General features: G+C 45.1%; 1 protein-coding gene across 4 annotated transcripts; it reads left to right on the top strand.

The window, feature by feature from the left end:
- The first annotated feature begins 412 nt into the window (after positions 1 to 412).
- Positions 413 to 4,747, top strand: LOC103638297 (uncharacterized). Of its 4 annotated transcripts, none has more exons than XM_008661251.4 (5): positions 413 to 1,518; positions 1,616 to 1,730; positions 1,822 to 3,822; positions 3,919 to 4,037; positions 4,139 to 4,747. In XM_008661251.4, the coding sequence occupies exons 2-5, from the start codon at positions 1,703 to 1,705 to the stop codon at positions 4,634 to 4,636; spliced, it is 2,646 nt and encodes an 881-aa protein (XP_008659473.1). In that variant the 5' UTR covers positions 413 to 1,518; positions 1,616 to 1,702; the 3' UTR covers positions 4,637 to 4,747. The 4 variants fall into 4 exon arrangements, with proteins under 4 accessions (XP_008659473.1, XP_023156834.1, XP_008659471.1 ...); XM_023301066.2 differs by having other exon boundaries at positions 1,613 to 1,730; positions 1,839 to 3,822; XM_008661249.4 differs by having other exon boundaries at positions 1,613 to 1,730.
- Positions 4,748 to 12,684: the final 7,937 nt, after the last annotated feature.

Below are 12,684 nucleotides of genomic sequence, written 5' to 3'. Positions count from 1 at the left end.
ATTGAGATTTGATTCTCCATGTAAATTATCTGTGGCCGTGGAATCGGGTGTTGAGACCGTGGATGAAATTATTTGATTTCAAATCAAATCGAACACATTTTAAAATACCGTTGTTAACATCGTTCTGGTTTGTTCCGATTGTAACTCGCCTAGATCCAAATTTTCAAATATAAATAGCGGTTAAAAATTTATCTGAATTCTAGAGTATTCACTAAATCAAATTCTATCCAAATTTTGTATCTAATACTGTTCTGATCCAACTTGTTTATGTCTCTTTTTTAACTCTAATCTCAGAATTGTGGATATATGTATTGCTTGGGTAAAAATAATAAAAAAAAACATAACAGAAATATCCCAGCCCATCCCTATCCCCACGCCGCCTCTCTCTCCATTTATTCTCTCCTCCGCCCTAGGATTTTTTTTCAGTGGCCGCCGCCCCAGCCTGTCTTTCACCTTCGTCGTTTCCTGGTGGCCGGCGCCCTCCCCAGCCGTGGAGCTCCCACCAGCGCGCGCGCCCCTGCATCCCTGCTCCACTCGGCGCCTCTGCTCCTCCCCTGGTCGGATGGGGATCCACCTGGTGGCGTTCGTGGCGGGGGGGCTTCCTGCAGGTGTTCTAGGTGTTGGCGCTGCTGATTGGAACCAGTGTGCCCCGACTCGCTCCTTCTCGCGCCGAGCTCCTCCCCTGCGGCTCTCTCATAGCGCCTAGGATCTCCTCCCTCACATCTCCAGGGCGCGCCGGGCTACTGCCCCATCGAGTAGTTCGCTGGTGGTCCCGCGGGTGCCTCCTGGTCGCGCTCGGCCAGGGAGCTCCCTTCCTCTCGCGTCCATCTTCCCCAGCGCCCTTGGAGCGGACGTACTCTCCCTCATCTCCTTCCCCGACGCCGCCCTCTCCCTGGTCGAGCTCGACACGCCAGATCGACAGTCGCCATCCCCTGCGTTCGGCCCAACGTTTTCTGATCGTCCGATTAATCGCGATTAATCGGCGATTAATCGACTGATCAGCATCACGCATCCGATAAGGAGTACCGACGCTATCAGGGCGATTAGAAACCTGATCGTCCGATTAGTCGACGACTAAACGCGATTAGTCGTCCGACTAGAGATCGCGGACGATCAGTTTGGCCCGCTTCGTTTTTCACTGTTCGTTACTTTCATTTCGGCCCACTCACTGCCACTACAGCCCAGCCCACTACAGCAGTACAGCCCACTCAGTCACTCATTCAGTACAGCCCACTCACACTCAGTCACTCACGGCCACGCACGCAGGCAGCACGTTCGCCAATCGCCAACGCCAACTCCCATTGAAACCCTAGACGGTGTCCAGTTCTCCACACGGGCGACGGCGGCCGGCGGCGCGCCACCGGCGACCTGCGCCCCCTCCGCGGTCCCTCCCCACCTCCCCAGTTCCCCAATCCCAGCGCGCCACCGACGCATAGCAGCAGGCAGCACCGCAGCAGCACTGCAACACTGTATTCTTCTCCGCAGTCCCAGTCCCAGTCGGCCAGTCCCCACCTCCAGGTGAGGTACACTGTCTTCTTCTACGCAGTCCCAGTCCGTAGTAGAGTCTGCGCACGTGAGTGAGGCTCAACTCAACTTTGTTTTCTATTTGCAGCAGGCCAGCAGCAATAAACTTTGAGTGAGTGAAGTGTTGAATTGCTGTTAAACTTTGAGCAGCAATAAATTTGCAGCAGGCCCACTGAAGATGAGTAATACTTCATCTTCGTCTAGCGGTGAGTTATGCAATGCAATTAGCCAATTATGTTTCTAATTACCAATTTAGTGCTGTACTGAGTGAGTGAAGTGTTGAATTGCTTGATGTAGTTGAGCGTGCTATGCAGCGATGGAGGGCTGTGGAGATTTTATTCCCTTCTGAAGCAGAAGCTGCTGCTGATTTCGTGGATGATGGTGTTTCTATACCAAGGGTGTCTGCAACTGCAAGTGCAACTGTAGCTCCATCTGCTGGTTCTGGTAATATGGAAGATTCACAAACCTTAATTGATAAGGCTTTAGCAGAGCTGCCACAAGAGCTTGCTGACCTCGCTAAAGATCCTAAGAATCATGCTAGATCAAAGGATCCGGGCTGGAAGTATGGATTTTGGCCCAATGAGACAAAGAAGGAAATGGTACAGTGCATATTTTGTAAAAAGGTTGTGCCTGCAGGGATAAGGAGATTCAAGCAACACCTTTGTGGTGGTTTTGGAGACACTGAAAAATGTCCAAAGGCACCTGCCATTGTTAGGAAAGAGATGCGTGATTACCTTGTTCAGAATACAAGGTCAAAAGCCACGCTGATGGAAGAAGAGAATGTACAAACTGCAGAAGAGGAATGTCAAGGTGAAGTTGTTGTTGTGCCAAGTTCTGGAACAAAGGCAAAGGAAGCAAAAAGAAAAGTTATTGCTCAAGCTTCCATTACTTCTTTTGTTGGAAAGAAATACGTAAAATCAGTGAGTTCGATGTTGTGTAAGACTCCTGAAGAGGTAGTCAATCAGAGGCATAGTTCCACATCTTCTCAACCTACACTTGAGCATTGTACAAAGAAGTCAAAGGAAGCAAAACAAATTGTAGATGATCATGTTGCAGATTTTTTTTATGAGAATGGAATTCCATTGAATGCAATCAATTCAAGAAGCTGGGAAATCATGGTGGAGTCAATTGGGCAATATGGACCTGGTTACCGATCTCCTTCTTACAATGCCATGAGGGAACCCGTACTTGAGAGGGCAGTTGTGAAGACAAATGAATTAAGGAAAAGGCATGAGGAATCTTGGAAGGAGTATGGTTGCACACTAATGTCTGATGGATGGACTGACCAACGACACCGCCATCTCATCAATTTCCTTGCCAACAGTCCAGCAGGCACCTTTTTTCTAGGTTATGTGGATGCTTCTAGTGAGGTTGTTGATGGCATTATGTTAGCAAACTTACTTGAGAAACAAATTGAGATGATTGGGAAGGAATATGTGGTACATGTTGTAACAGACAATGGTGCTAACTTCAAGGCAGCAGGTAGGATTTTAATGGAGAGGATACCAACTTTGTTTTGGACCCCTTGTGCCGCCCATTGCTTAGATTTGTTGCTTGAGGACCTTGGTAAAATAAAGGATTTCAGTTCTTGCATCAATGATGCAAAAAAGGTGTCTAGGTTTATATATAAGCATGGGAGAATTCTTGATATGATGAGAGCAAAGGTGGGTGGAGATTTGGTTAGGCCGGCTGTTACACGTTTTGCAACCTCCTTTCTTACACTTGCTAGCATGCATAGGCATAAGCAAGCACTGAAAAACTTATTTGTCAGTGAAGATTGGTACCGCAACAAATTATCTACATCTATGGAAGGGAAAGCTGCAGAGAACATTGTGTTGTCTGTACCCTTTTGGAATCATGTAGAAGATTGTTTGAAAGCTTCACAGCCCATTCTAATTGCTTTGAGGATAGCAGATGGTGATGAGACACCTGCAGTTCCTGAGATCGTGTCAGCCATGAATACAGCAAGGACGAGCATAAAGGAATCTTTGAAAAAAAAGCCACAGCTGTTGAATGAAGTTCTAGGGTACTTTGAGAAGAGATGGGAGAATCAAATGGAGCAAAAACTATATGGGGCAGCATTGTTTTTGAATCCAGCCAAGTTTTTTCCTATAAGAGAGAATGATAGAAGGGAAGCAACTAGACTTAGGTCATTGTTCAATGATGTTCTATGGAAAATGGTGTCGGACGATGATGAGCAAAGCATAATTAGCAAACAGGCTGATGATTACGAGAGGTCTGAAGGTGAAGCCTTCTCAAAGGCAATAGCAATAAAGGATAGGAACCGAAAAAATCCTAGTAAGTCCAGTTTATCTAGTTACAGTTCAGTTCTTGATTTTACTAACATATGAAAATATGAGTTTGTCTAAATTATTCCATTTTACTTTTGTGTAGTTCTTTGGTGGGGTGCATATGGTGGGCTTGCATATGAGCTTCAAACATTAGCAAAAAGGATTGTTAGCCTTTGTTGCTCGGCATCAGGATGTGAGCGCAGCTGGAGCACATTTTCTCAGGTAGGTTAAGCTTATCTTACAAAAATTCAGTTCAGTTCAGTTTCTTTAATTTCAGTTTTAGTTTTCTCAGATGGGTTTTTTGTTGCTTGCAATTTGCACAGATACACACCAAAAGGAGGAATCGATTAGAGCACAAGAGGTTGAATAAATTGGTTTATGTTAGCTACAACAGAAAAATGGCAAATAGGTTTACAAAGATACGTGAGCTCGGTTCGAAGGGAAAGAGAAGCAACCCATTGCACCTTGAAGAATTTCAGTGGGAAAATGAGTGGGTTGTGGCTGATAATGATTCAGTTCATCAAGGAGCTGCACATGATGAGGCAATTGGTGCATCTCAAGGTTTAAGTGGCCACAATTTGCCAATGGTTACTGCTGCACATGCCAGAAACTTATGGACTACTAGTGAGTTTCCAACAAGGAAAAGAACCTCAAGAAAGCGTCCTAGGGTACCTGAACCAACTATTAATGAAGAGGAGATCCTTGAAGATGGCGAAGAATCTGAATCTGAGGAAATGCAAAAGAATGGGGAAGATGGTTCTGGGCCTTCTACCTCATTTGGGACTGAAAATGCATTTCAAGTGGATGAAGATTTGCTTTAGATAGTATATCAATTACCAGTGGACTTTCATTTGAGAACTTTAAACTTTAGACTTATGTAATAATTGTTGTACTCTTTTGCTGGAAGCCTGCAATGGCTTGTTATCCTGTTCCTCTGACCTTGAAATAGCTTGAGTGCTTGACAACTTGCAGCTCTACTTTATGTAAATTCTAAGATGGTTCAATAATTGAATTTTGATACTTTTGCCTTTGTGCAGCAGGGAGTTTGAGGAGGATGACAAGGATCCTAGGATCGCTGGCCAAAAAATTGGATGTTCATGCATTATTCAACAGGTATTGTGAACTGTGAACCTGTCCCTGTTTGTTGGTTTTCGATTTTTCATTTTTACTTAGATGATGAAATCCTGGTACTGGCTGCTCAATGTTTTCAAATCGGGCTCCATTGGTTCTGTGGAAGAGTTCTGGAGTTATTTGAAGAATTTCTGATGCCTGGACCTCTGGTCGGTTTTCCCAGCCCTGGACGATCAGGAGCTCTGATCAACCGATCAGAAGTCGATTAATCGGACTGATCGTCCGATTAATCGCTCTAATCGTTCTGGTCGGTCCGCTGGCGATCAGAAGCGATTAGGCGACCTGAAAACATTGGTTCGGCCTCCTCCCTCTGCTCGGTCAAGGCGTCCGAGTTCTGGGCCTGGGTTGTGCGCATGGCCTCATCAGTGGTCGCCGACCTCAGCCGCCCTCACCTCCCAGCGCCGCCCCTCCAATGGTGTTGGTCCTTAGACCCGGGTCACCCATGGTCGCGCACTGCGTTCTTGTCGATGTTGTTGCCATTGCCGTTGCTGTGGAGCTCGCCTTGCTCCTCTTTACTCCGGCGCGTGCCCAGGTGCTCGCCTCCCTGCTCTCATCTTCTGCAGCACCTTGCATCCCTGTCCATCGCTCAGGCTGTGTAGCAAAGCAGTACGCTGAAGCAGCGCCCAGCGCTTGGACGTCGCCAGGTCCTATGCATCGTCAACCTCGCCTCGTCCTCATGTTTGTGGTAGGCTAGTGTCGTCCCCTACCCCACCTCCGGTGCTCGCGCCCAGCGCCGTCTCGGACCTGCCATGTCCGTCACCGGTCGTCGATCTCCATCGTGCTCACGCTCGGTCTTCACCTTGGCATCGATCTGTGTCAAGGACATGGACTGTGTGATGGATATCACCTCACATCGTTGTAGTAGTAGCCCGGCACCGTCGACCTCCCTGTTCGTGCCCCTCGACTCGGCTCTGTCCTTGTGTCATGCACGCTTCCTCCAGCTACACGTCGGATGCGTGCTCATCTACCGTCGAGTGCCACCTGCTCGTCAATTGGGGAGCCAGCCACCCCCTTGCTCCTCGTCGTCGACCCACATTGTATCCACGACATGCTCGTTGACTCTGATGATCCGTTGTCCAATTGCGTGCTGCTTATGTCGATCTTTGGAACTCCGTGTCGTGCTCGACCCTGTAAGTCTTCAACTCGGCATCATTTTGTGTGTCATCAAGAAATCCTGGGAGTGGGTAAAGAAGCGATTCTCGCGTGGCGCTCGTCAAATATTCGACAGACCACTTGAACTTGTGATCGTCGTCGTTTCTGCGAATTCCAAGTCGGATTTAGGTAAGTTGATTCACTATTTTTATTAGTTGATTGGGTTGATGGATAAAATAGAATTGTTGGACACGATGATTTTCTTGATTTAGCATACATGTGTTGTGATATTCGTGATTATAAAATAGTTATATCATTTGTGTATGATAAGGTTTAAATTTTAGATACATAATTATGCAAAGTATAGTGGTAGACATGGATGTTATGTATGATCTAGTTGATGGCGTGATGGATAAGTTTAATATTATTAATCAACTAGCTAGCAGGATCTTTCTATGTGTTTGTTCTAATTTTAATTATTTGATGAAGCCGATGTCGTGCGCTAGTAGTTAGTATAATCTATGTTTGTGATCGGTAAATATCGTACTTGGATATTGACTAGTTAGATTAATATCCATGAATAAATGTTTATCGTAATCTTGTTTACTATTGTCCAAATTAACTGGAGGCCAACAACATCGTTTGATCCAATTCAGTTGCAATCTAAAAACTACTTAGTGGACATTGTTCTTTAGTATTTTAAATCTTAGGATTTAAGTGGTTTAGAAAATTAATTAGATTACTTCTATCCTTAGTCTAAGTTTTATTAGACCTCCGATGATATATTTTAACTAAGGGTGATAGTGTGTGTTTATAATTTATCCTTGCTTGATAATAGCATTATATCTGATTAAACAGGAGGAACACGAGTATTGTAGTTAGTGTATAGTTACTATTTCGTGATGTTTGCATTAGGTCCAGTTAATCTAGAAAGGCGTAATTATTGCATTTAGTCATATATCGATAACTAGCAGTTGCTGATGAAGTGTTGTAATGCCTCGTCATTAAGTGTTTAATTCATTTCTGTGACAAATTATTTAGTCTTGTTATTACTTCTTATATTCATACATGTGCATTATGCATATCATATAGGTACGATAATTGATCCTGTAATGTGGAGGACAAAGGATGGATTAATCTTAAGGTGATGTGGATGAATGAACCTGAAGATTGGATGATCTGATCAAGTACCAGGATGGAAGATGCTCACCAAATGGTCGTCATTTAACAACACTAACCTAGTGTATCCTAGGCAAGCCACGGTGCATTTACCTCTTTCCTTGTTGTTTTAAACTCTTTATCACTTGAGATGATGCATTAGGTGATAGGAGTTGTCTACTAAACAATTGCTGCATTCCCTTCCTTGGAAACTGATTACCATTCCTTGTTACCTAGTTTGCTTAAAGTCTTCTGATGCTTAGCTTTGCTTTAGAAAACAAAATGTTTTGTTTTAAACAAAAGGCGATGCTTCATATGGGATGAGAATTTTTACAAAGAAAAGACTTGTGATGGTGGATCCATCATGGCCATGATGGATTCAACATCTGAAAAGATGTACCTCTGTCAGGTACCAAACTTTGGGGTTGTAAATGATAAAGACAAGACCAAGCGGGTGACTTGCACAAGACGGAAGTCTCAGTGTAGTGTCTCCATCTGAGTCGATTAAGGACCGAACCGATGTAGGCTTGATGGTCGAGGACCTTTTAACTGGCCACATGACTCGTCATGGGTAAGCTTTGCCTTGGTCGGACCAATATCAGAAAGGTCACCACGCAATGGGAGGCAGAGATGTGAAAGGGAGATGTGCCCTTGGGCCATTTCTAAGTATTTTGGTGATTTAGTGTCCAACACAAATGCCTAAGTGTTAAAAGGTGGACAAAGTACAAATCAAGTATAAAGGTATGATTCTCAGACTTAGTACATTGTTTTAGAGACTAATGTATTGTGTATAAGTGCTGGAAACAGGAGAAATCGAATTGAAGAAGAGATGGCCTTGTTCAGCCAAAGCCAGCTCTGTCTAGGTGCACCGGACTGTCCAGTGGGGCACCGGACAGTGTCCGGTGGTGCACCGGATAGTGTCCGGTGCGCCATACTGGCTCAGGCGAACTTGCTGCTCTCGGGAAGAAATTAACGGCGTACGATTATAATTCACCGGACTGTCCGGTGAGCCAACGGTCGCCGGGCCAACGGTCGGCCGCTTAATCCGGGCGCGACGCGTTGCCGAGCCAACGGCTAGAAGGGGGCACCGGACTGTCCGGTGTGCATCAGACAGTGTCCGGTGCGCCAACGGCTCCAAGGCGCCAACGGTCGGCTTCGCCAAAGAAGGAAAGAAATCCGCACCGGACAGTGTCCGGTGGTGCACCGGACTGTCCGGTGCGCCAGGCGACAGAAGGCAAGAATTGCCTTTCTGGAATGCACCCAACGACTCCTAGCTGCCTTGGGGCTATAAAAGGGACCCCTAGGCGCATGGAGGAGTACACCAAGCATTCTCTAAGCATTCCTAAGCACTAAGACATTGATTCCGCACTTTTGATTCCTTGCAATAGCAATTAGAGCTCTAGTTGAGTTGTGAACTCATTGAGTTGTGTTGTGAGCTCTTGTTGCGACTTGTGTGCGTGGTGTTGCTGTGATTTCTTGTCTTGAGTGTGTTGCTCATCCCTCCCTTACTCCGTGCTTCTTTGTGAACTTCAAGTGTAAGGGCGAGAGGCTCCAAAGTGTGGAGATTCCTCGCAAACGGGATATAGTAAAGCAAGCAAAACACCGTGGTATTCAAGTGGGTCTTTGGACCGCTTGAGAGGGGTTGAGTGCAACCCTCGTCCGTTGGGACGCCACAACGTGGAGTAGGCAAGCATTGGTCTTGGCCGAACCACGGGATAAACCAATGTGCCATCTCTGTGATTGATCTCTTGTGGTTATTGTGTTTTGTTGAGACTCCTCTCTAGCCACTTGGCATTATTGTGCTAACGCTTAATCAAGTTTCTGTGGATTAAGTTTCAAGTTTCACATGATCACCTATTCACCCCCCCTCTAGGTGCTCTCAATTGGTATCAGAGTCGTTCTCTTCAAGAAAGGGACTAATCGCCCGAAGAGATGGATCCTAAGGGAAAGGGGATTGTGATCAATGATAAGGAGAAGGAGTCCTTCGTCAACGAGCCTAATGATGACAAGCCTACCGACTCGGGCTCGGGCCACAAACGCAAAGATGGGAAGAAGAAGAAGACAAGACGCATCAAGGAGATCGTCTACTACGACGACAGCGATGAGTCCACTTCTTCCCAAAAGGACAACGACGACAACGACTACGACAAAAGAAAGACGATTAATTCGAACTTTTCTTTCGATTACTCTCGTATTCCGCATAGCTCAAATGCACATTTGCTTTCCATCCCTCTTGGCAAACCTCCACACTTTGATGGGGAGGACTACGGATTTTGGAGTCACAAAATGCGTAGTCACCTATTCTCTCTGCATCCAAGTATATGGGAGATTGTTGAGAATGGAATGAAATTTGATAGCTCGGATAGTCCTGTATTTATTAATGAACAGATTCATAAAAATGCACAAGCTACTACTGTGTTGTTAGCCTCCTTGTGCAGGAACAAGTATCATAAGGTGAGCGGCTTGGACAATGCCAAGCAGATCTGGGACACCCTCAAGATCTCTCATGAGGGGAACGACGTCACCTTGCTCACCAAGATGGAGTTGGTAGAGGGCGAGCTCGGGAGATTTGCAATGATAAGGGGCGAGGAGCCAACCCAAACATACAACCGGCTCAAGACCCTCATCAACAAAATAAGGAGCTACGGAAGCACGCGATGGACGGACCACGACGTCGTTCGCCTAATGCTAAGGTCCTTTACTGTACTTGATCCACATCTGGTGAACAATATTCGTGAAAATCCTAGGTACACCAAGATGTCGCCCGAAGAAGTTCTTGGGAAGTTCGTGAGCGGACGAATGATGATCAAGGAGGCGAGATACGTGGACAACGCATTGAATGGTCCAATCAATGAGCCTCAACCCTTTGCTCTTAAAGCAACAAGAAGCAAGGAGGCGCTACCTAGCAAGGTGGCACAAGTTGAGGCGGCAGGGCTAAATGATGAAGATATGGCTCTCATCATCAAGCGCTTCAAGACAGCGCTAAAGGGTCACAAGGGACAGCCAAGCAAGACCAAGACAAAGGGGAAGCGATCATGCTTCAAGTGTGGTAAGATTGGTCATTTTATCGCTAACTGCCCCGATAATGATAGTGACCAGGAACAGGGGAACAAGAGGGAGAAGAAGAAGGCATACAAAAAGGCTAAGGGCGAGGCACACCTTGGCAAGGAGTGGGACTCGGATTGTTCGTCATCCGACTCCGACAATGAAGGACTCGCCGTCACCACCTTCAAAAAGTCATCCCTTTTCCCCCAACGAGCGTCACACATGCCTCATGGCAAAGGAGAAGAAGGTATGTACTCGAAACAATGCCACTTATGATTCTTCTAGTGATGATGAGTCCAGTGATGAAGAAATAGATTACTCTAGTTTGTTCAAGGGATTGGATAGAACTAAAATAGATAAGATTAATGAATTGATTGATGCCTTGAATGAAAAGGATAGACTTTTAGAAAAACAAGAGGACCTTTTATATGAAGAGCATGACAAATTTGTAGAGGCACAAAAATCTCATGCTTTAGAAGTTAAAAGAAATGAAATGCTTACTTGTGAACTATCTTCTTGCCATGAGACAATTTCTAGCTTAAGGAGCATAAATGATGATTTGAATGCTAAGCTAGAAATAGCTAGTAAATCTAACTCTTGTGTAGAACATGTTATGATTTGCAATAGGTGTAAAGATTTTGACATTGATGCCTGTAGTGAACACCTAGTTTCAATTTCCAAATTGAATGATGAATTGGCTAGTCTTAATGCCCAACTTAAGACTAGCAAGAATGAATTTGACAAGCTAAAATTTGCAAGGGATGCCTACACGATTGGTAGACACCCCTCAATTAAGGATGGACTTGGCTTCAAGAGGGAAGCCAAGGACTTAACAAGCCATAAGGTTTCCATCTCCGCCAAGGAGAAAGGGAAGGGCCCTATAGCTAGTAGTGCTAAAAAGAACCATGCTTTTATGTACCATGATAGAAGACAGTCTTATAGGAGTTGTAATGCTTATGATGCTTTTGACTCTCATGCCATGTTTGCTTCTAGTTCTATCTATATGCATGGTAGAGATATACCTAGGAGAAATGTTGTTAATGTTCCTAGGAAAGTTGATGAACCTTCTACAATATATCATGCTTGCAATGCTTCATTTGCCATTTGTAGAAAGAATAAGAAGGTGATTGCTAGGAAGTTAGGGGCAAGATGCAAGGGAGATAAAACTTGCATTTGGGTCCCTAAGACAATTGTGACTAACCTTGTAGGACCCAACAAGAGTTGGGTACCTAAGACCCAAGCCTAAATTTGCCTTGCAGGTTTATGCATCCGGGGGTTCAAGCTGGATTATCGACAGCGGATGCACAAACCATATGACGGGGGAGAAGAAGATGTTCACCTCCTACGTCAAAAACAAGGATTCCCAAGATTTAATAATATTCGGTGATGGGAATCAAGGCAAGGTAAAAGGGTTAGGTAAAATTGCTATTTCATCCGAGCACTCTATATCTAATGTGTTTTTAGTTGAGTCTCTTGGATATAATTTGTTATCTGTTAGTCAATTGTGCAAAATGGGATATAATTGTCTATTCACAAATGTAGATGTGTCTGTCTTTAGAAGAAGTGATGGTTCATTAGCTTTTAAGGGTGTATTAGACGACAAACTTTATTTAGTTGATTTTGCAAAAGAGGAGGCCGGTCTAGATGCATGCTTAATTGCTAAGACTAGCATGGGCTGGTTGTGGCATCGCCGCTTAGCACATGTGGGGATGAAGAACATTCACAAGCTTCTAAAGGGAGAACACGTGATAGGTCTAACTAACGTGCATTTCAAAAAAGATAGACCTTGTGCAGCTTGTCAAGCAGGTAAACAAGTGGGAGGAGTGCATCACAGCAATAATGTGATGACCACATCAAGACCCCTGGAGCTGCTACATATGGATCTCTTCGGACCTGTCGCCTATCTAAGCATAGGAGGAAGTAAGTATGGTCTAGTTATTGTTGATGACTTTTCTCGCTTCACTTGGGTGTTCTTTTTGCAGGATAAGTCTGAAACTCAAAAGACCCTCAAACGCTTCCTAAGGAGAGCTCAAAATGAGTTTGAGCTCAAGGTGAAGAAGATAAGAAGTGACAACGGGTCCGAGTTCAAGAACCTTCAAGTGGAGGAGTACCTTGAGGAGGAAGGGATCAAGCACGAGTTCTCCGCTCCCTACACACCACAGCAAAATGGTGTGGTAGAGAGGAAGAACAGGACGCTTATAGACATGGCGAGGACGATGCTTGGAGAGTTCAAGACCCCCGAGCGCTTTTGGTCGGAAGCCGTGAACACGGCTTGCCACGCCATCAACAGGGTCTACCTTCAACGCCTCCTCAAGAAGACGTCATACGAGCTACTAACCGGTAACAAACCCAATGTTTCGTATTTCCGAGTTTTTGGGAGTAAATGCTACATTCTAGTGAAGAAGGGTAGGAATTCTAAATTTGCTCCCAAAGCTGTAGAAGG

The sequence above is a fragment of the Zea mays genome, chromosome 9 (genome assembly GCF_902167145.1).
Source record: "Zea mays cultivar B73 chromosome 9, Zm-B73-REFERENCE-NAM-5.0, whole genome shotgun sequence".
NCBI lineage: Eukaryota > Viridiplantae > Streptophyta > Magnoliopsida > Poales > Poaceae > Zea > Zea mays.
This window is presented reverse-complemented; position numbering and strand designations above follow the sequence as displayed.

Excerpts from the sequence above, each read along its gene's own strand:
- LOC103638297 (XM_008661251.4), top strand. The coding sequence starts at position 1,703 with ATGAGTAATACTTCATCTTCGTCTAGCG. Across the intron at positions 3,823-3,918 it reads TAGGAACCGAAAAAATCCTA|TTCTTTGGTGGGGTGCATAT; the intron begins GTAAGTCCAGTT and ends ACTTTTGTGTAG. Across the intron at positions 4,038-4,138 it reads GCTGGAGCACATTTTCTCAG|ATACACACCAAAAGGAGGAA; the intron begins GTAGGTTAAGCT and ends CAATTTGCACAG.